The sequence below is a fragment of the Stegodyphus dumicola genome, chromosome X1, assembly GCF_044657685.1.
Source record: "Stegodyphus dumicola isolate Sdum_Otavi_A_Nest chromosome X1, ASM4465768v1".
Classification (NCBI taxonomy): domain Eukaryota; kingdom Metazoa; phylum Arthropoda; class Arachnida; order Araneae; family Eresidae; genus Stegodyphus; species Stegodyphus dumicola.
The window spans coordinates 103065173-103089583 of record NC_140780.1 but is presented as its reverse complement, the minus strand read 5'-3'; the positions used below and the strand labels follow the sequence as shown (position 1 = coordinate 103089583).

General features: G+C 35.1%; 1 protein-coding gene across 2 annotated transcripts in view; it reads right to left on the bottom strand.

Moving 5' to 3' along the window:
* The window catches only part of inaE (inactivation no afterpotential E), a 295275-nt gene that overhangs the window by 15292 nt on the left and 255572 nt on the right, over window positions 1-24411 (bottom strand). Inside the window, exons 15-17 of one of the 2 annotated variants that reach the window (XM_085808531.1) lie at window positions 23809-24011; window positions 6350-6373; window positions 2746-2878 (exon numbers count right to left, since the gene is read on the bottom strand). In XM_085808531.1, the coding sequence (XP_085664657.1) occupies window positions 2746-2878; window positions 6350-6373; window positions 23809-24011 (360 nt within the window). The remainder of the gene's footprint in view (window positions 1-2745; window positions 2879-6349; window positions 6374-23808; window positions 24012-24411) is intronic. The other variant, XM_085808532.1, reaches the window with a different exon arrangement.

The window sequence follows — 24411 nt, the reverse complement described above, 5'->3', positions numbered from 1 at the left end:
CTTTGATAATGCTTGATAAGAATGAGAATAAAACAAATTGCAAAATGACATTATGAACTACTGAGCTGCTGTGAAGGCGGTACGGAGAAATACTAAGGATATCCACTTAGGGAGAAAACTGCTTCCGAAACTGTCATTTATGCTCTAAGAGACGTTTTTTGGTTTTTCACTTTAAAAGACAGTAAGTATTATGCGCTGATCTGCCATTTGCAGATATGTAACGTCTGTTTACCAGCACAATGTGAATCGCGACTCATCACTAAATTCCATAAACTTCCTTAAGTACTATGCATGTTGATGGGGTGAAACACCACTGCAAACGGTGTCAATAATGCTGGATGGTCAAAAGTGGGTCGCTGAATGATCTTCTTTAATGCTGTTTGCATTCTTTTAGCCATGTAATAATCTGGATTCTTTTTGCGTCTGTAGAAAAAGCCACTTCGCAATGGTCGAAGTAAAACTGTGAATGGTGAGATTACGAGGCTTTTAGAAACATTGTATTCTTACTTTTGTTGTATCACTCAACCGTGCATTCCACACTTACCACTGTGTTATGCTTTTTATGATCAGTGTTAGTCCATTACAAATGCCGGCTGACAAAGCCATTGGGCAAACCGAAATCATTCAACACAGTGATAAGGTCTCTTTCAGTCTCACTAATATACTCATATTATACAGGGATTCAACATCGAGAAAAAACAAAAGTTCACTGGGACTCTTACAATTTCAGTCCTATGCCATATTTCTCTACGTTGGAGTTTTGCTGTTCAAATACGCTCTTCGGTGCGTGGGTTTTGTATGCTATGTTAGATTACTATTCGTTCATCTTCTGTGATTCTTAACGGTCTGCGCTTTAGTTTTTAAGGGTATTTGCATACGCAGTTTCATTCAGATTGAACAATATTCTTGAAATGCATGGATCTAGTTGTCACAGAGTGAGTTTTAGTAAAAAGACAATACATATGTTGTTCATAATAATATCACTCTTTCTTCATAATAATATCACTCTTCAAAGAAGGAAACGATATATTACCCAGACATGAAGAATTTAAAAAGCGGAATAATAAATGCAAATATAATGGACATCTGAATTTTATCCTATAGTAATGAGATGAAAACAAAGCAAAATTATTTATTAATTTTTAATTTTGCTACATAGATGTAAAAACCAGTCTAAAGTGGAATGTCAAGGCATAAAAAAATACTTCATTATTCAAAAATATTTCATTATTTCTTTTTCTCAAAGTTTTAGTCAATAAAAATTTCATGCATATACCTGTATTAGATAGGACACAAACATAGAGCTACGTTAGAAAATATGCGCAAGTAGAAAAATCGTCCGAGAACTTAACACGAAAATGGCTCTTAGACGCACAAATAAAAGAAATTGTGCAGTCACTTAGTGCACTGGGCGTGTTTAAAATGCGCAAAACAGGGAGAGTTACTAATATTAGCGATTGAGAATGCCCAGAAAATGTGAAAGAAGCGGCTACTCGTACCGATAAAAGTCGACCGACAATAATCTGTAGAGATGATACAGTTAATATGATGCTGCTAAAACTGGTTCTAAAATCTCACCTACAAATAACCGTTACGAGGGCAGCTGCAAGTATTGGATGAACACTTTTCGGATGATCTGAAAAAGAGAAAGCTACCATAAGTATATACCACTAGCTTCTCTATTTATCCTTCAGGACAGCTTGTCTAATTTCTTAGAGTGGAGTGCAACGGAGGGCCGTTGCAATAAAGGCACTTCCAGTAGACCTTATTATAGATGCCTGTTGTGATATTTATTCCTAAACTCTGGGAATTGACAGCAAAGCTTATTGTGGTGTATCGGCCTTGAAGCTTGAAATGTTCATCCGCTAGGAGAAGAGACTTGAGCCCATCTAGATCGTTTGCTGTCGAACAATGTCTTATTTAAGGTAAACCTGGAATAACGACTCATGCTTTACAACAATGGAATTCAGATTCACTCATTTGCAACTCTGAATGGGTTCTCCGCATCTTTCCCCTCAGGGATATGAATTGTCCTTCCTAATAGGTGAGTTCAAGTCTCTTCTCGTGGTTGACACACTTTATCGGTTTGGTATTGTACCTTGTTCAGCGACGAATCCCATTTTTTTGTTTGATTCGGATGACTGCAGGATTCGTGTATGGAGTAAGTTTGGTTGCTGCTGCTTTTCCCATGTCAGCATGTCATATGTCCATCACATCTTCTATGAAGCTATTGCCAGTGATGCCAAATCACTTTTAGTGGTCCTTTGCAGCACTTTAACGGTCCGACGGTGACCGTATGTTATAAAGTGAGGTAAGCTATTTAGAAAGTTACAGATTATCTAAAAGCAAATCCCGTATTTCAAATGTCAGCGTTTATGCCCACATTCAGAGTCCATGTCCGGACGAACAATCTAATGCAACCGGCTAGAGACGGTTGCACATCATATACAAATATTCTGGATCTATATTTGCTCAATAAATGGGTTATTGAGTGCTATAAGATTTTAATCACTTCTTAATCTTTGTCTTCTCATGCCTGATATTAAGTTTCATATCACGATAAAGTAACTTTCTAGATACGCTAATGAAAAATTTTCTAGATGCGTAATTTCTAGATCGAGATTTCTTTTGATACCGGTTGTATGCTTATTCTTAGGTTTAATTTATAAACACGCTTGTCATAAGATCAGATACAAGAAGAAAATTAATTAAAACATCAAAGGAAAAAATTATGTAATATTATACCTTTTCCAAAGCATCCAGCACTTTATCCGGCATGTGATCTTGTACCATTACGGGTGAAATCAAAACTTCATCAAAATCAGTATTTTCTGCCCATAAAGCTTGATACACAGGGTCATGTTTCTTTACTATTTTTCTAGAAATATTTTAAAAAAAAAGTTGTAAATTTGCATTTTTGATTCAGCAGTTAGTTGACATTTAACAAAATATCATACCAGAATTTCATGCATTTTACAATAATCTCTTTAACGTATTTCTCAGAAGTAGTCGTTGTATTAGAATTCTTTATTCACAGAACTGTTTATTCACATTAAAATTATTCGTTAACTGGTTTAAATTATTTTCTATTCTGTGTGAAGTGATTGTATTTCCTGTGATACTAAAATACTCGTCAAATTTACACTTTTAAGTATTTAAACCACAATCTTAGTAAAATTTGAAAAGTGGAAATAATTTCACAAAGAATTCTTCCCACGATTTTGATGCCTCAGTTTAGCGTGCACAGCTCATAATTTTGCGTTTTCTTCAAATATTATTTCAAAAATGATGAAAACTTCGCCAATAAATAGTCAAGAATCCCACAAAATTGCAATATTCATATAATTCTTTTATCTTTCTGGAGCTTTACTTTCAATCATTGATGGCTATCCTTTCTTATGTGTTGGGTTTATCTTCCGAAATTTTGATTTGCTTTCTGACATTGATTAGAGTTTAGCAGTTCTACAGATGATAAACACATTTTTGGTATTTAACCGTAGAATTAATATCAACGTAGGACTTTTAGTCTGTCCCTCCTCCAATGATCGAAATTATTTCGCTTCATTGGTTACTATTTCTATTTTTCTGTTGTAGTGAATTTAAATAGCAATAGAAATTAAAGACGCCTGAGCATAATTATTAAAATAAATACCTTTTTTTTCAACTCAATTTAATTAAGGTAAATTCTTTTAATGAAGCATACTTCATTAGCAACATTTAGTTTCTATAAAAATGTCTGTGAAATAAAAAGTACTTTTTTTCTTTTCAATTTGAATTTTGTCATTAATATTACTAGTTGAAATATAGTTTCAATGCGAAAAGAGGGAGTACAGTTACCTTGTGTCGTTGCGGTATAAACATACTGTATATTTGCAGAGTAAATTGCTTTTAATGGGAGAAATCTAATGCCTTATACATAATGGATGAATGAAATTCAATTTATAAATTCACAGTTTTTATACAGAAGCTTATATAACTTCCCTCTCTGCTACGTTAAATGCACAGTTCTTGCTGTTCATATAAATACCATTATTTCAGTAAGGTTACAGCAAAAGCATTGAATAGGATGTTTATGCCATACTCTTGTCCGCAAATGGGCAAAATTCAATAAAAGTGAATATTTCATTTAAATGAATAATTTTCAATGGTCTATTGCTTTGTTTGCTAATATTGGGATACAATTTGAGCAAAGATTGAAAATATTTAGCAAAATAGCAAATTGAAATTTAGCAAAATATATTTAGATGTCGTATTGAAGTAATATTTCATTTTACTAATAAAGGAAGGAAATACAAATTAGTTATAAAGAGACATACAGTAGAATCTCAAGAACGATTAAAAAAGATAAAAAACTCCCTCTCGAGTTACGAGCACACAATTTGGCAACATATCATTTTAAATGGCGTTTGAAGTAACTTGTGACACATAATTAACACTCACAGACTTCTGTAAACACCATTTTAATACTTCCCATTCCTTAACTCCCATTAACAAACCGTGGAAGTAACTCACAGTCTGAATTCAGTCTGGCAAAACAGTTATTCAGTAGATATAGCAGATGAAATTTTGGTTTTCTTAAAGAATTAGATAGGGGGAGACTACTTTTACCATCTGAAGTTGCTTTATTAACATCTTCCGTTTTATATTTCTTATTGGTGAAGTTCTTAAAAACATGGAAGATACATTTCTTATGTCAGAAAGCAATTGGGTATTTTATATAAGTTATCTTGCATACAATTAGGTCGAATTTCAATTTAACAGCTACTTGCACTTGTGGAATGACTTAGCTGTTTGATAACTTGTGAAAAATTTTAAATCATTATACAAAATATAAAAATGACAAATTAACGTAAAAATATTCATATAAAAAGTTAAAAAAATTGCCAATTAATTTCAGTTAATAAGTTACAATTTTTTATTTTTATTTATGCTGTGTTTTTGCATGGATTATATATAATAAGTAGCACGTGTGTGTATATGGCACGACTCCAAGATAAAACTTGGATAATATCTCTAATCTATTTTTAATAGTGGAATAGGCTTGTAGTTTGAGGAAACCACTTTAAAAAAATGAGCCTAATCACTTACCTCTTGGATGGTTTGGAAAAAGTGATAGAATATAAAATTGGAGCTGGCACAAATAGAAGGCTGTCCTTTCTATGAATGTAATTAGCATTTAATTCTTTGAAATTTTATTGAAAGAGTTATTTATAGCACAAAATGCATGTAAGTTTATCTTTATACTCAAATTTTCTAGAATTTAAGGAATTGGCACGTTTTGACAAAATTGAGCTATCCAGTTTTTATTAGTGAAGAGAGTAAAGAGAGATTACTATATGGATATTAGGTTTTCTGAAAATTTATACAGTTGATGCCATGATAGTGGCATGGAGTTTTACAAAATATTCTGCTCTTAATATTTATTTTACTATTAAGAAAATATAAATAAAATTTACATCCATAAATATATTGAATTTTCCCCCTTATGTGGATTTTATATTATTTTGGAATAAATTTGATTCAGATTACATAAATTGATTCCATTTTCATTAAAATTACAGAAATAAAAATTGAATGTGGTAAATCTCAATGATATTTTTAGTTACATAAACACAGTATAATTGTTTTTAAATTATTGAAGATATACATTTTTACCGCCTGTGAAAATACTGCACTATGAAAAATTTAATATAAATCATGCTACCAACTCACGTTCATTAATTTTACTTATGCTTATTTTAAGAGAAAACTATTATTTTCGGAAAAGTTAAACTTCGCGATTACAGTGAAGAGAAAGAGATCGATTATTTCGATCACGTGACCTTCCGAAACTGATTTCGCTTCAAGGCCATGATGGAGTCGGCTGTGGTTTGCTGAAGCAGGAAACATGAAAAATAAGTAGTGTCCTCGCCCGTACTCGACTTCTGGACCTTTTGATAGCCAACGTGCTTTCCAGTTACGCCACGAAAGCAGGCGGTAAGGAAGGAGAAAAACCTCACAGCCTCTTCGGTTTAAAGAGCGAATGGGGACGGACCCAGTCGCCTAATACTGGCGGTGACGAATTATCATCCTCCACCTTTTAGTTCGGCTGCCACTTGTAAAGTCATTACCTTAGTTGAAACAGGAACCATGTAAAATGTGCAGCCCTTGCCAGGACCCGAATTCCGGACCTTTCGATTACTAGTCGGAAGTACTTTCTAATTATGCTATGAACGCACGCGGTAAGAAGAAAGGAAAACCTTACAGAGTTAGAACAGTTAAACATTTCATTTGAGAATAAGAGTCATAAATTAAATTTTGTTCTATCTGAGTAGATATTTGAGCGATTTTGTTCAGAAATTTTACTTACCTCCACTTAGTCTCGTACTTTTGGCTAGCATTAAAATAAAGAAAACAAGAGTTGATATTTTTAGCATATTTCTTTCAAATTCAGTTAAAAATGACAAATATTTCTTAAAATCCTTTATATTAGAAGATAAAATAATCTACTTAATTATTATGCAAATCTAAATCCTCAGAAATAACACTACAAAAGAAGTGTTCATTGGAAACATTTCTTAGAAATGGAAACTTTAGATTTTCTCCTAGATTCAATGGCTGTATCAGAGAGGCTAGTGATGTCAAGAAAGTTGATGGCAATCCAGTATGGCAAGGGCAACATTTTTAATGTTCTTGTGTGTGTTCACACTTCCATATCAAAATTACAATAACTTCCATCACTGTTATAAAAGTTCAGATAAAATTTACAATTTAGAATTTATGTAATAACACTGAAAATATATTATTTTAATACACTTTTAGGGGAAAAAAAAGACGCACCAAGAAGGAGTTATCCGAATGGGACGAAAATCGGTAGTACATGTACAAAAGTGATGTACATGTACAGAAAAACAAAAGATTACAGTTGGAGAAAAATTGGATGATTTATTGAAGTGTCAGAGATTCACAAAGTGAAAAAGTCAGTAACGTGTTTGTCCACCTCTGGCCCTTATGAAAGCAGTTATTCGGTTTGGCATTGATTGATAGAGGTTGCGCATGTCCTCCTGAGGGATATCGTGCCAAATTCTGTCCAACTGCAGCGTTCGATCGTCACCATCCCGAGTTGGTTGGAGGGCCCTGCCCATAATGCTCAAACGTGCTCAATAGAGGAGAGATCCGGCGACCTTTTTGGCCAAGGTAATGTTCGACAAGCACTAAGGCAAACAGTAGAAACATGTGCAGTGTGGGGGCGGGCATTATCTTGCTGAAATGTAAGCCCAGGGGGGCATGACATGAAGGGCAACACAACGGACCTTAGAATTTCGTCGACGTACCGCTGTACTGTAAAGTTGCGACGGATGACAACCAAAGAGGTCCTACTATGAAATAAAGTGGTACCCCAGACCATCACTCCTGGTTGTCGGCCTGTCTGCCGGAAGACAGTCAGGTAGGTATCACACCGCTATCCGGGGCGTCTCCAGACTAGCCTTCGCTGGTCATCGGGGCTCAGTTCAAAGCGAGTATTGTGTGTGTATGTGTATGTGTGTATGTGTATGTGATTATGGCAAAGCCTCGAGGGCTATCTGCCTAAAGGGAGGGATGCCTTTCGTGGAGGACTTTCTAGGGGAAACTGGCTCGTATACACGTTACACATGGGGAAAACCACGAAAACGCCCATGCAGCCAGCCCGTTCGCGGGATTCGAACCTCGGACCGAACTACCAGTGTTCAGCGACTTTACCGCTCGGCCGCTGGTGGGCTGTTTAAAGCGAGACTCATCACTGAAGGCTATTCTACTCGAGTCAGTGACATTCCAGTGAGAATGAGCCTGACACCACTGCAAACGGGCTTGACGTTATACAAAGGTCAATGGTAGTCGGCGCAAGGGGCTCCGTGACCTTAGCCCCCTTTCTGTAAGCCGCCTATGAATGGTCCTTGCGGTCATTGGAGCACTAGTTCCACGTACAATCGATGATAATGATGCATCTGGGGCTGTGAGTGCCGCTCTGACGATTGCTCGGTCTTCACGTTATGTCGTATCTCTAGGCCTTCCGCTTCCTTCTTGATGCTCTGTGCAGCCATGGTTCACCCATTCCTGCCAACATCGTTTAATAGTGGCATCGCTCCTGCTCAAATGTCGAGCTATTCGCTAACAAGACCAACCGGCTTCTTTGAGCCCAATTACACAAATTCTCTCAAATTCTGACATCTGCGCATATCGTTCGCGCACCGGTATGCGAGGGCATAGTTACTGCCTACCAGAATACACGGAATGAAATTCGTGAAGAATTTATGACCTGGAATCGTAATTTCTCTTAAACATCCTGCTAGTTGCGCAGATCAGATACGCTGTAGCGACAACCGTTTATTCATTGGCAGCCGAAATGTAAAATTTTGCATTTTCCGTCGAAACCTGTATGCATATCAATTTGTGTCTAATTTGCTTTATATCTTCTCGGTGCGTCGTGGTGCGTCGCTTTTTTTTTTTTTTTCGTCTAAGAGTGTATATTAAAAGTAAACTGTTTGTTCATTAACGTATGTTCTAAGTATGCATTTTTGGAAGGGGGAGTAGAATAAAACGGGGGCTCTACGACAGGAGGAGATGAGGGCGTGGCCAGTGAGAAACAACTGCAACATGTAACGTCATCCATGACATTACACCAGAAGGCGTAGCCAGTGACGTCACAAATAGAGATGAGTTGTTTAAGGCTGCTGGTTGAAATGTACGCATCCTGCTGTTGTCATTAATTTCAGATTGTAATTTACTTTTGCAAAATTGTCAACGGATTAAGAGGATTTTGGTTTTGCGGGAAAATGCTCATGGCGCTCTGGATGGACGTTCGAAGCGACTTAAGTATTTTAGGACTTTTTTAAAGTCTGTCGTTAAAGCCATTCAGTTCGCGTCTCTGAAAACAATGTACGAGAGAAAAAATATGAAAAGGTTTTCCCTCTAATGACAATTCATCATATGTAAATGAAACTACATGATAATTTTTAATTATTTATTATTCTACTTAATTTTATTTTCATATTTTTATCCTTTCTAATTTTTCCACGAACTTTTAATTTAGTTCTTAGATTTTATGTTTATAATGATATATTTATTTGGTACAATTTTTTTAATACTTAACGTTTCTAATTTGTAATATTTTATTTAATTTTCCACAGATTATTTTTTATGCCATTCATTATTTTCAAAATAATCTGAATTTTTAACTTACATGTTATATTTCACAAACGTTAATGTTTACAAACACACTGTTACGAATTTTGCACATACATAGATGATTTCAGTACAATTGTATGTGCAGTTGTATTTTTCTCTGTATAACGTATTTCTCTCTTTGTAACGTGAAATATCTGTAGAGAGAAGCTATGCCGGAAGAGTATGAGTACAATGGCAAATTTGTTTAAAATTGAGCAAATGGGTATCTCGGTAATTTGGCGAGATATTGCCAACAGTTTTGGCAACCAACTTTTGTTGCCAAATTTTACGAGAAATCACCGAAGTCGGCAAACTTGGCGACAATTTGCCAATATTTTTGTCCGGTCCCTGTATCACCGTAATAGGTATTGTAATTGAATAAATGTAAATCATCACTATATTAGTTGTAACCGTAATTCGACCGTCGTATTGCCTTCCAGTAATTTCGAGAAGCAGAAAGTACTAGATACCTCATAATGAGTTGAGTACTGAGATAGTATCTTCGGGTAGCTTTCTCATTAGTTGCGCTTTGCATTGCGTTGTGTTTAACGTTCATAGTAGTTTGAAGTGTAACTACTGATTGTACTCTGTGACACATGTCATCCCTTCACCACAAAACCCCTTTACAAGCTGACAGACAGCAAGCAAAAGTTTTTGTAGACAAAAGAATGTTAGGATGCATTTAATAGCCTGAAGGAGGCTTTAACATCTGCTCCAATCTTGACGTATCCTCAGCTCGACAAGCTGTTTACTCTCGACACGGATGCAAGTAATGAGAGTGTCAGTTCTGTTTTATCCCAAAAAATAAACTGCTCAAAACGTGTCGTCGCCTACTGGAGCAAATATCTATCTAAACCGGGAAGGAATTACTGTGTCACCAGGAAAGAGTTACTTGCCATACTTAAAGCAGTAGAACATTTCCACTGCTTTACGGCAGAAAATTCCTCATCCGCACGGATCATGCATCGTTGACCTAGCTTTTAAATTTCAAGAATTCTGAAGGACAACTAGGCAGGTGGATACAGAGACTCCAGGAATATGACATCACTATCCGTCATGGGAAGTAATCATCATATGGAAACGCTGGCGCCCTGTCTAAAAGGCCTCTGCTCAGAAAGCTGCCGTTATTGTTTCATACTCGAAGCGAAATACGAGCTATTTAAATCGGTAGCTCGACAAGTTGCAACATTAACATCGGCTGATCGAGACTCATGGAGTGACGAAGAAGTCAGTAAAGATCAGTTGAGAGACGGCGACATTAAACCCATAGTTGGTTTAATGAAACCTTCAAACAGGAAACGTACTTGGCAGAACATTTCGAGTTATAGTCCTACAACAAAATAATACTGGTCTTTTTGGGACTCACTCCTTATTCGAAACGGCGTCTTGTACCGCAAGTTCTAATCTGATGATGGAAAGGCTTTCCGATGGCAGTTGATACTCCCAAGATCCCGGATGCAGGACGTCTTCAAAGAATTACACAGCAGTCCAACAGGAGACCGCTTCGGAATAATGAAGACGTTACCTAGAGTTCGATAGTGCTTCTACTAGAGTAATGTAAGGGATGACGTGCAAGAATAGTGTCAATCTTGCGACGCCTGTGCGAGTTGGAAAGGACCGACAAAACGCAGCCGAGGGAAGCTACAACTTTATAATGTAGGAGCGCGTTTTGAACTCATCGCCTTTGACGTCTTAGGACCTCTGCCACGAACTGCGGATGGCAACAATACATCCTCGCAGAAATTAATTACTTCACTAAGTGTCCTAAAGACTATCCTATTTCTGATTAAGAGGCTGTCACGGTAGCAGAGGTAATGATACAGCACTGAATTTCCAGATTCGGAGTGCCTCTTCAGTTACATTCCGATGAAGGAAGTTTTATCTCGGCTGTAATTACAGAACTCAAGGTACTCGGTACTGAGAAAACCCAAACTACACCTTTACATCCCTAGGTAGACGGCATGGTAGAGGGGTTTAATCAAACCATCCTTAATAACCTCTTGTTGGTGGTTCCCAGGAAACAACGGGACTGTGACAAGAATTTACCTCTCTCTTTACTGGCCTATCGCAATGCTGTCTACGAGACTACCGGCTACCACAAGCAGATGTTCTTCGGTTGTGACCTTCGTCTGCCTTGTGATCTCTTTGGTCGCCCTCTGGATGGGACTTCATCGCCTGAGGAATACATTAAAGATCTCTAAGCACGGTTTGAAGTGATGAACTGTTTTGCACGAAAGGGAGTCAGATTGTCGAACGGAGAAGACAAAGACGCGATACGATACCCGAGAGCTACAGGATATCGTTTCAAAGAAGCCGACAAGGTGTTGTTGTTGGAATCCGATTAGACGGAAAGGACTTTCTCCTAAATTACAATAACGTTGGGATAGTCCTTTCACAGTCGTAAACAGGCTGAGCGACGTCGTTGTGTCGATCCATAGGTCAATGAATTCTAAGCCTAAAGTCGTTCATTATATCAGGTTAGCCCCACAGTACAGCTATGGTAACGTAGTTCCTATGGTGTATGTAATGTAAATACACCCATGTCCATAAATTAAGGATAATTCGGAGTCACGTGGAAATCGAACTCTAAAATAAATATATCACCTGTAAAATCACTACACACATCTTCAAGAATCATATGCAAATTTCAGGAAGTAACCAGATGACACCGATGGTACGTCACAATGACGAGAGTGTAAGAGAGTGATATATAAGGAATACAGGCAAAGAAGTAAAATTGTTCGCAGGCGCTTTATAAGCATTTCAGTGCAATAACCGAATAGTTATGACAAAAAGGACGCATTTGGAGGATTTTTTACGTGGTAGAATTATCGGCCGTCTGGAATGTGGGCGTACCCAACTGGAAGTATCAGACGAACTTGGAATTGCCCAGAGTGTCATCTTCAGGCTTTGGCAACGATTCCAAAATGATGGTAATGTGAGTAGACGTTACAGCACAGGTCGCCCCAGAGTTACAACGCCGAATGAGGACCGGTATTTGGCAGTTACTGCCAAAAGAAACAGGCGGAGCACAGCCTCAGACCTGTCTCATCAGCTCTCTTCAGCCACTGGTACGACAATTTCAAGGCAGACCGTGTACAGACGTTTAGGGCAGATTGGTCTATATGCCCGTAGACCTGTCATATGCGTTCCACTTACTGCAACTCACTACCGCCTGCGGTTAGCCTGGAGTAGAGAGCATGCATTGTGGACACTGCAGCAGTGGGCTTGTATGATGTTTTCCGACGAGTCCAGGTTTAGCTTGCAGTCTGATTCTCGCCGGACGTTCATATGGAGAGCTCCAGGTACCCGTTACTACCAAGAAAACATCATTGAACGACACCGTTACGGTGGTGCAGGAGTGCTCGTTTGGGGTGGAATTATTCTGGGTTCCAGAACTGACCTGCATGTTCAAAGTGGAACCGTGACAAGCCAAATCTATCGGGACGTCATTCTGGAACAACATGTACGTTTGTTTCGGAGCGCCATGGGCGCACAATTTGTGTTTATGGATGACAACGGCCGTCCTCACCGTGCAAAGATCGAATGCCTTCAATCGGAGGATATCACCCGTATTGACTGGCCAGCATTCTCACCGGACTTGAATCCAGTAGAGCACGTGTAGGACATGCTTGGCCGACGAGTTGCAGCCCGTCAACCGCTTATTCACAAAGCCTACAGACCGTTTCTGCTGCTGTTTGCTCCGATTGGTTAAAACAGGAAACGTAGGGTTACAGAATCTAGTGCTTGGCTGGCGACTTTTGGTTCATTGCCTTTACAATTTGTATTTGAGCTTCGCGTACCAAAAAGTGGGCATAATACATCGAAAAAACCGCAGCTCAGCGGTAACGAGCGCGGGAAAAAATCTCAGGCTTCTAGATCGCCGGTTCTATCCCCTCTCGTAGCTTTCATAAACTCTGCTTTGCACGGATTTATTTTTATTTTAACTGGACATGAATCCAGTAGAGCACGTGTGAGACATGCTTGGCCGACGAGTTGCAGCCCGTCAACATCCTCCTACATGTCTACTGGAACTTCGGAGAGCATTTCGTTTTGAGTGGTGTAATATCCCCCAAGATCAGATCGATAATTTGATACTCAGCATGCCTAAGCGTTGTACGGACTGTATTGCATCGTCTGGGAGACATACAATGTATTAACAATCATACCAACCATGTAATATTGTTTTTTTGTAAATAGGTGTTTTTTGTAATTTGCTCCAGGAAGAAAAAATCGCTAATTTTTTTAATAATATCAAACATATAGCATCTTTTTTTGCTCTTTACCTTTTGTTTAATAAATAATCTTTACAAATAAGTCAAATTTGTTTTGCTTCTAACTCTTCCTTTGCCTGATTTCGCATTATCCTTAATTTATGGACATGAGTGTAGTATACTAAGATCTTGGTCCTATTTGTTTCAAAATTCGTAAATTTGTTCAATCATTTCTTGAGTTAGTATATTATTGTTTTCTGTTATTTACTGAAATTATTGTTTAAATATTGCAATCATTTGCCTTAGTTTTCAGTGTGGCTTCCTGTCCAGGGGTTGTACTGCCGGAGACATGCAGGACTTTGGAGAAGGCAGTGTTACAAATTTTGTTACATAGATAGATGACTTCAGCGCAATTATATGTGAAATTGTTGAATTCTCCCGCCCCCGTATAATGAAACGCAAAAAATCTGAAGAGAGAAGCTATGCCGAAAAAGTAAAAATACAGGGGCAAGTCTGTTTGACATTAAGTAAATGGGAAGCCAGTTACGATTTTAGCAACTAATTTTGGCGCCAAATTTTGCGTGAAATCGCCAAGTCACCAAACTCGGCGAGCGTTTTGCTACATTTTGGTCCGGTTCCTGTATCACCGTAATAGGTGTTGTAATTGAATAAATGTAATTGATCTCTATATTAGCTGTAACCGTTATTCGACCCTCATATTTCCTTCCAGTAATCTCGAGAAGCTAAAAGTACTAGAAACATCTCGACGGAAAACTATAAAAAGGCCGGTGAAAGCACCCGCTCTCAATTGTTGTTGTTAGCTCTTAACGTGAGTTCCGAGTACTGACATATCCCTGGGTAGCTTTCTTCTAATGTGGATTTGCACTGCGTTGTGTTTAACGTTCATAATAGTTTGAAATGTGACTACTGAATGTATTCTGCGATGTTGTGAAGAGTTGTACGATTATTTCTGGGGAAAGTTCCAGATCTCTGAAGTGTTCTTTTGATAGAAATACATTTTATCAACATCTCTTTGGACACATGTGCATTCAATATATTGCGAACCCGTACGCACGTAACAATACTCTCAAATTTTATATTATTTACCCAATTTCGCATTTAAAAAAATTTTTAACATTATAGTTTTCAACGTATTCTGATTTTTTTAAAAATTTTTTATATTTTTCAATCATATATAACTACTGCTTATTATATCATTTAATTTTAAACTTTGCGATAAATGTTGACGACAGAATTTAATATATTAGCGAAAATGTAATGTAGGAAGTTTTAAAATGTAACAGACTCTTTAGGAAGGAAAAAAATATTCACTTATTTCATGATATGTTTTTTTGAATTTAAATGTTATGTAGATTGCAAAAGTGCTTTGATATAAATACAGCTATTTTGTTTATATTTCTGTGTTTGATTGATGTTATGCCTATTTTGGTTTCCCTGTATTTTTTAATAGAAATATATTGAAACTTTTATTTTAATTTTAAAAGAAACATGTAAATTATTATTTTCTTATCAAATGCAAGTAAATACATATTGATAGCAATTTATGAAAAATCATTTTAAGAATGTTTTAAATAGAGTATAGAACATGTTCTTTGAAAAATAAATAAATATACTGAAAGGAAAAAAAAAACTTCTCGGTGAAATGAATATATCATTATTTTTATCACATTTTTTTAAGCTTTATATATTTCGAATGCAGTATATGTTTCAAGCGATTCACTCGTGTTGAGAATTTAAGGGTTTATGAAGCGATTCATCTCCGAAATTTTACTTATGCGATATGTTTGGGAGATTTCTGAAAACAAGTGATCTGAACGGCTAGTTGAAATCTCATGAAAGAATTTTCATATATAGTGTATGTCCTAAGACAATTACTGAAATTGCTAGTTTGGAAAGTTATGAAGCTTCTCGTCTGAGAATTTGTAGTGAATGATTAGAATTTTTTTCATGTAAAAGGGATATGAAAACTATATACTTTTAAGTGTAAATCATGCTCAGAATTATTTAGTGAGCTTGGTAATTTAAAACGGTATCAAGCTTTATATGTTAGAAGTAGTACTGACTGTTCGAACATTCTTTGAAGTAGAAAAGGAATTAGAAGAGACACATGAAATCTTTTTTAATTTAGTAGTTGTCCAATGAGATTTACTAATGATGATGCTTTGAAATAACATGATACTTCTCGTTTTAGAAATTGTACTCATTGTTCACAAGCGTATAAATGAAAAAGTGATCTGTTACAACACATTCGAATGCAACATAGTGTTGCGTGCGTACGGGTTCGTTACGAAATGAATGCACAAGTCCGGTGAAAAATGAACAAAAATTTATTATTTTCACAACAAATATGCTTAAATTTCCTAAAATATTCGTGCAGTATTACAATATCTCACAGTAGTTATCTTTCAAGTACTCAAACGTTCAAGAGAACTTAATTCAAAACAACTAGAGAAAGCTAATCCGCAAATTCGCTACAGTCAACAAGAGCAGTTTTCTGAACAAACTCTTAAAACAACAACAACTAACTAACTAACTACAATAACGAACTGAAAAGTTTTCATGCCGCTTATATAAGCTTTTTAAATGCGCGAGAATTTTCTGGAATTTTCTCGAAATGAAAAAGAGATATTTATTTAATGTTAAATGCACGTACTCTTGTATTTTTTAATTTTCCGGCTTAGCTTCCCTTTAATATTCGTCACGCGCTGCACTGCACGGGGAATAAAACAATTTAGTTTATAGTTCAACTAACATTAGCTATTTAAATACTAAACCCGTAACAATAGTTTGACACGAACCTTGCAAAAACGAAGAAACGTTAACACTATTAATGCATGTAAGTCTACTAAAATCAGAAGTCTTTATGGTATGTTCTCAACTGAGTCGATTTTCTCTAACACAAATAATGATCAAGGCTTAGATGTGTTTCTTGAATATATAAAATTGGAACTTGCAGAAAAATTGAGTTATGATGCAGATACATATTGGTGTCTGAAATGGTATTTAGTAGTTACCGTTAAAATGAGTCGTGAGCTTGAAGATGGAGAGACCATATACATTTATCCGCGTTTTAGTAGCAACTGTTTGCAATTATTTAAAAGTTATGATATAGAAAAGAGATTAATGATGCATTTAAAATATAAATAAAAAAGAGCTTTGGCGAATTTAATGAACGTCTTGGAAAGTGTGGGTCTTGGAAAAAGTTGTTATACGCGAACTAAATATCGTAAGATATGGACCTTTCTCCCAACAGTTAGTTATTCAGCTGTAATAAAAGTAAGACTATTAAATTTTAAGTATGTATGCCTATATTACCTGTACTGAATGATGATATTACATTGATTAATGTAAATAATTGATGATGCAAGTATTAACACAGTGAATGCTAACTTTTATGAAGTCCTAAGCATTACTTACAAATATCATTCATAAAAGTTTTAAATTAATTTTATCTGATGTATGGAAATACAGAACTATCTATGTAGTTTTCGCCTGCATTCTAGAATGTATGAAAGTTTAAGTATTTAAAAAATATAATGTAGATTGGGGTAAAACACTTGTGTCTTCCTTCGGTTCAGTCGATAATGTGTGTATGTTGGTAAAAATATGTATATTCGTAATAGTTACACTGTGTCACGTTTTTGACACTCTTTCGTTCATTAGAAAATATATTAGCTAACAAAGGAATTATTGGAATTAGTAAACTAATGAATATCGACGTTATGGAAAGAAAACTTTAGAAGCATTTACATTTCTAGAAGTATATCAAAGTTCCTTTTCTTAAAAAACAGCAGATGTATCGTGGTTTTTATTTGTGTAATTCGTTAAAAGTTGAATTTTTTAAATAAAAATTTGCTATAGTGTATGGTCAAATAAATCAATAGAAAATCCATATCATGAACGAAAATCATGTCTTACATCAGATTAAAAAGAAATATTCTGAATCTAAATGTTTATGCATATTTAGCACAAAATACGTTTATTTGCGTTATAAATGTAATTAAAAAATTCTTATAACAGTACGTCGCCTTTAAATTGGAGTAAAAAATGTCAATTATATTTTCTGATGACACTGAAATATTTGTGAAAGAAGTTTTAAAACTCTGAAATGTCGAAAGATGAGCAACGTATGATAACAGTCTCTTTTGTATCTCAAAACCAGTTATAGGTTAATAGGTTTTCTGAATAGAAGAAGAAGGCAATCTTTTGTGAAAAATATGCTAGTTCTATTTTGAAATGACTAATAATTAAATATTTGCTTTTTGTCAATTAAGGGAAATTATCAAACAGAATGTAAGTGAAACACATTGCGGTTGGATAGTGAGTTAAGTTGGTACTGCATTAAATTATAATAAACAGGTTAAGGTCATACGCTAGAATTAAAAGAAAGAGCAATTCAGAAAAAGGTATGTTATAATTCAAAGTAAGGTGTTAAAGTTTAAAGTGATGTTATTGAGTAAAACTATTAAACACTGGTAACTAACATTTGAAAATTGGTAATTTGGGTATTGAAAAAGTTGATTTTAAGAATGAGAAAGTTGGTTTATACATGTGTCGTAAAAAATTCTTAGTTTTCCTTAAAGACCTTAAAACTATATGAGAGCCTTAAAACTTAACGAAAGACCGAAACTTAACGAAAGTCTTAAACGAAGACCTTAAAACTTTAAATAAAATAAATACTTAACATTCAGATATAAATGATTTTAAACTGTAAAGTTGTGAAAGGAAATTACTGAGTAAAAACTAAGCCAAATCAAATAATGTAGATGATCAATTATGATCGGAGAATATAACAAGTATTTTAAAAATTATGAGAAAATATCTGAATACACAGTAAACTAAAAAAGTTGTTAAAAAATTGAGTTAGTGTCTAAAGTGGAATAAAATGTTAAAATTATGAATTATGAGACTATAGCAAAATAAGTAGTAGTAAATAAATAAGTAGAACTATGAAATATAAACTAAGAAGGGAAATGATTAACGTAAGAAAATTAATTAATAGTTATACACTCAATTTGTTGAATTAAAAAATATTGATAACATTAAGAAGATATTGTTAAATATATGAAAGAAATTAGAAATTCTGTATAAAATTAAGTAATAACTAAGTTTATGAAAAATACGATAAATGTTTCCTTAGAAATAGAATAATGTAAAACAAATGAGTTAAAACTAAAGTTTGTATAGAAAACTAGAAAGGCTAAAAATAAATAGAAAAAAAGTGTTAAAAATTATATTTAAAATTAAATGACATAAAAAATAGTAGTTATATATGATTGGAAAAAACAAAAAATAAGTTAAAATTCAGGATATGTTGAAAACTATAATGTTAAAAAGAAAAAAAGTACGAAATCGCAACTAAAAGTAAATAATATAACAAATAGACAGCATATATTTGAAAAATTACTTTCGTAAAATATAAGATGTAAGTTAAAACTCAGAGTTTGTTTTAACTTACATGTTGTTCATGGAAAATTAGAAAGAATAAAATTATCAAAATAAAATTAAGTAGAATAATAATAATAATAATAATAAAAAAAAAAAAATAGCATGTAGTTTCATTTTCATGGCATGATGAATTGTCATTAGAAGGAAGTCCTTTTTGTATTTTTTTCTCTCATGCGTTGTTTTAAGAGACGTGCACTGAATGGATTTAACGACAGACTTTAAAAAAAAATTCCAAAATACGTAATTCGCGTTTTTGTCCATGCAGGGCGCCATGAATATTTTCCCGCAAAACCAAAATCCTCTTGATCCGTTGCCAATTTTCAAAAACTAAATTCCAATCTGAAATTAATTACATCAGCATGATGCATGCATCTCACCAGCAGCCTTAAACAACTCATCTCCATTTGTGATGTCACTGGCTACGCCTTCTGGTGGTATGTCATGGATGACGTTATGCGTTGCAGCTGTTTCTCACTGGCCACGCCCTCAGTTCCTCTGTTGCAAAATACTCATTTTTATACTCCTATTTACGGTACTCCTATTTACACATTCAAATATAAGAATATAAGAATGCTTGCTGTTTAATAATAATTTTTGTACGAATATAAGTACAAAAATGGTCAAAAGAAGAAACCCGTTCTGAATATATTATTGTGTGGACACATAACCTGAAAATATAAATGTCATAGTGAATATCAGTAAATCATATTAAGTAAAGATCAACGTGTCTTGGCACTCTTGCATGTTTAAGAAGATTAAAAGAAAGAAGTAATCTTACTTATTTGATACTGCGAGGTGGAGATTTAGAATAGTAACCTATTCTGCGATAGAAGCACTATACAGCCTTAAAACTCGCAAAGCAACAACAGCCTTTTAGAGTAGATTTAGTAAAGATAACATTCAATTTCGAGGGCTAACAGGTACAGGTCCCTGTTCATCAGGAGCAAAGATATCTGCAAGACTAGTTCTTTCTCTTCTGTTTTGCTATATAGCCTCAACGGTTTCAACGTAAAATTTGCAAATTTAGTAAACAATAAAAAAAATAATTTAGTAGTGTCTGCGTGTTTCGTTGTTTGTTTCATTAGGACTCCTTTTAATTTCCTTTTAAGTTCAGAAATGAATACATTTCTTCTCGCCTATTAAATAAAATTAACAAAATCAAATAGATAAAAATGGATAGGTATTTTCCCTGTAGATACATTCGCCTAAAGAAAGTTCCGAAATGGATATATTTCACTTTGCCTATTGATTCTCGTATTGTCATAATTTCTCTTTATCTTATAGTAATTTGATTGTTGTTATTTATTTGCTTAACATACCAGCAGACTTTATAACCGGAATTCCTAAAATTAATAGTCTTAACTATATGAAGAAACACTGTGACATTTATTTGTGCAAACCATGAAATTTGCAAGCATGACTATAAATAAGGATAACAGAATAAACTGTACCTCACCAGCTCCTGAACGGCCCATAAAAGTAAAAATATCTCCTTAATCATTAACCAAGGAATGCATTCATATCCAACATAGATTATGTACTATATATACATAACCGGCAGTGTTTGTACCATAGCTTATGAACGGCCCATAAAAGTAAAAATATTTCCTTAATGATTAACCAAGGAAAGCATTCACATCAAACATAGATTCTACACTATATATACATTACAGACAGTGTTTATACCATAATCCTTCAATCAAACGAACACTGAGCGGAAAATTCTTCACTGCTTCTCACAAACGAAAAATGCACTAGGACTCATTTCATTAATACACTGCTGAGCAATTGTTAAGGACGGATCAAAAACGGCTATACAGCGCGTTAAAAAACGCGCTGTATAGCCGTTTTTGATCCAAGTGCAATAAAATGTGTGTTTGGATGCCAAGTGCAATAAAATGATGCCAGAATATTAGGACATAACAATGAAGATAATTATTTATGGTCTGAAATCTAGAAGGCTTTGAAAAGTGTTCAAGGGGAAAAGTGGTCATATTGTGCTGAATACTTAAAAATAGAAAAAATGCAGTTACCGTTCGCAGGCATTCTGGCGTGAGATGTCAGTTCGGGATATGATCATCATGATGGGCGATGTAAGATTCCACACGTCGTGCCATACTTTGTACAACATTATCCAACAGCTTTTGGGGGAATTCATCCCATCCCTCTGTCAGCGCACTGAATGTGGGTGTGCTTGTTTATTGGAGGGTATTGTCGACCAGAAGACTCCTCCCTAAAGCATCCCAAACATTTTTAGTAGGATTCAGATCTAGAGAACACGCTGGCCATACATGGCGTTTAATATCCTCCCTCTATAGACACGCCTGGACAGCGACTATTCGATGACATGTTGCGTTGTCGTCCAGGGAAACAAATTATAACAATTATCGCCTACATGCGAACATGAGGCAGCAGAACATCATTAATGCATCATTGATCAGTCATAGTCTCAGTTGCAACCACATGTAAGGGCCTGCGGCCATTGACCTTACCTCCGGCAAATACCATGATACTGCATCTCGGATACCCGTGCTTCCTAGATATTTTCTGGATGGTAAGCAGTACCACTCTCACATCAGATTAGTTGGCATTTATAATTCGGTACCAGACTGAACCTACTCTCATCTAAGAATAGTACACAAGCTCAGTTCTATTGAGTCCAATTACGATGTTCGCGAGACTGTTGCAAGCCGGCGGTACGTTGCTGTCTGGACAATGGAATGCGCACAACAGGACAGCGGGCGTATAGTTCTCCTTAATGCAAACGTCTGCCAAGAGCTTTTCGGGAGATTCGCTAGCCAGTAGCAGCAAGTAACTGATTTGTTACCTCAATTGCTATGTTGCGCCGGTTCTGTTTGTGGATAGCACAAGTACCTATCTTCTGCAGGCGTCGCACTGCGAACACGACATGTCCCGTGACGTTTGCTATACATTCCATTTGTTTGAAATGATTTCCAAAACCTTAAAACAACACTATGGCTGACGTCGAGTGATGTTGAGAAGATATCGAAAATCGCAATTTCGTAAATTGACTCTTACCTGTTAAATTTTGCTTTTGAACAACAAAGGTGAAATCTTTTATCTCTTTTATTAGCGCATCACGTGACGAATAACTCCGGCAATCCAAAATTTGCATACGCGCAACACGTCTTACTGTATCTCGCACTTATGTTAATTTCCACATTTTCCTGCCGTCCATTTTTGTGATTGCTATCGCTGCTACTGTCATCTGTCCTTAGCAGTTGTCAACCAATTCTGTCCAAGCAGCTGTCTGAATTAAATTAAGACGCCTGTTCTAAGTAGCCAATATTTTAAGATAGTTTGCGGAAATAAAGTACAAAATCTAGTTACAGGTCTTAACATTACGGTACATCCCTATATAAGATTTCTGTACTTTTTTGCTAATTTGAGAAAGAATCAATAACAGAATTCAGAATCATAACACTGAATTCAAATCACATTAAATTAACCTAATTAGTTTATTTCAGATTTTAGCTCGACATATAAAAAAAAAGAAAGTTTTTCCTTACTTAGGTAGTACAAAAACGATAAAGAAGAAAAAATCTGAAAAGTTGTATTAGAAGGCTGTCTGTAAGATCTAGCTCTACTTTTCCACATCCACTGACTTAGATCCTACAATGAACCTGGCGAATTCTCGCACAGGCGTGAAATAAATACCAGCATAGAAGAAGGGTGCAAAATAACCCTTTATTAATTCAAACTAAAATAACAGAAAGCACGGGCTTCGTGCGTTACAAAAACACCATTCGCTTGCGGCGATAATTTAAACGTAGACGAGAAGACAAGTGACAGCGAAATAACAACGAAACGTGCGCTAGGCTAGCGAAACACGCTCTGAATAACCTGAGATAATCACATGTTTAAATAGCACTTCACTTTAAATTTACATCCTGGCGAGATAATGTGAGGGGAAGTTTGAGAAGTTGAGAACAGGGAAACTTAAAATAAATTTGTTATACAAATTAAGAAAAACCCTACGATGTCTCTCTTCAAAAGAAACACCGAGCATATTTAAAGTTAAATCTTTAGTTTCAATTTAATTGTGGGAGAGATATCCTATGAAGTGATACGACTAACTTGTTCTGTCTTAGGCCACAACTTTCAAAGTAGCGTAACAGAACCCAAATAGGCACTACTAAGATTTTTAAAATATATCAAGTCTAACTAAATATCGGTATTATATTATACGTGTGTTTTAGTGAAACGTTAAGTCATTTCATGTAAACCACACTTTTCACAGTGTAAAATGCAGATTGTATTTAGATTAGATAAGAAGGTCTCAATCAAAGAGGAATATGGTAGTTTCAGAGGGGAATGCGGCCAGCGTTTTACTCACTTGTTAAGTATTTAGTTTTAATTAATGAATATAAAAACCTCTTTTATTATAGTTTTTGTATTTGAAACATTATACTTTTTCTTTAAATAGAGATGAATTTATAAAAATAAATTAATTTAGATTTAAATAAATGCATAGGTATTTTTTGAGTTTTAGAATGAAGGGCAAGGGAAATTATTGTATAGCAGTGATGAGACGGGTACATGGAGCAAAAAAGGTTGGGAACCACTGGATTAAATGCAGGAAAGCATAACTACTTAAAATAGTGAAAGGTTATACAGATTCATTGATAAAATTTTCTTTTATACAAGAAGAAGGTATAGTGAAAACGTTTCTCAACCTTTACCCTATGCAATGATGTCTTCGAATTAACTCTTATTTTGTACTATAATGTCATTTGCATGTAATAAAAAGAGTTACAGATATTGTTCTAATAACTAGGCATATGAGTTTATTTATTGCATCGTTTATTAGATCGAGTTTCTGAAATACGTTTAATGCCAAAGCACAAAGCATTTTTTTTACATGCAGTTATACCATTAAAAAGTCTCTAACGGTAATGAAGGATGTTTTTAAGGTACTTACTCCTCTTTTTTTGGATGGTTACGTACTATATGAATAATTTTTCCTGGTGGATATAATGGTTGATGAACTGTAAGAGCTATAGATGAATCACTGGGATGAGTTGCAACATCACGAAAATTAATTTTGTCTGCAAATCCATCTGAAGTATCAAGTTTCAGTTCATCTGGACAGCAACAGAAGACGCCACCCATGATGATTTTCCACTGCAGGGAAAAATATCTTAGCAAATATTAGAGCATTTGAAAACTTATTAACAGATAAATTACATAAATGATGAAACAATATATATTACGTGAAGTTTGAATTTTAAATCACTTTTATAACTGTTTTATATACTACAATAATTTTAAAGCTTCATATTTTATGTGATTGCAGAAACTAACAATGTTAACCAAAAAACATCTTAGGTAAATATACTTTATTAAAAATAATTTCTTTAAAATACAAATGTTAATTAGCTGTGTCACCAGTGAAGTGAATATTTTCTGTGCCACTGTGCACATTTCTGTGTTTTCTGTGCCATGTACAGGAAATAAAATTATGCAAAACGAAAGAAAACTATATACTTGTAATAGTGTAGAAATCTCGAGAGTAGCAGGTGTC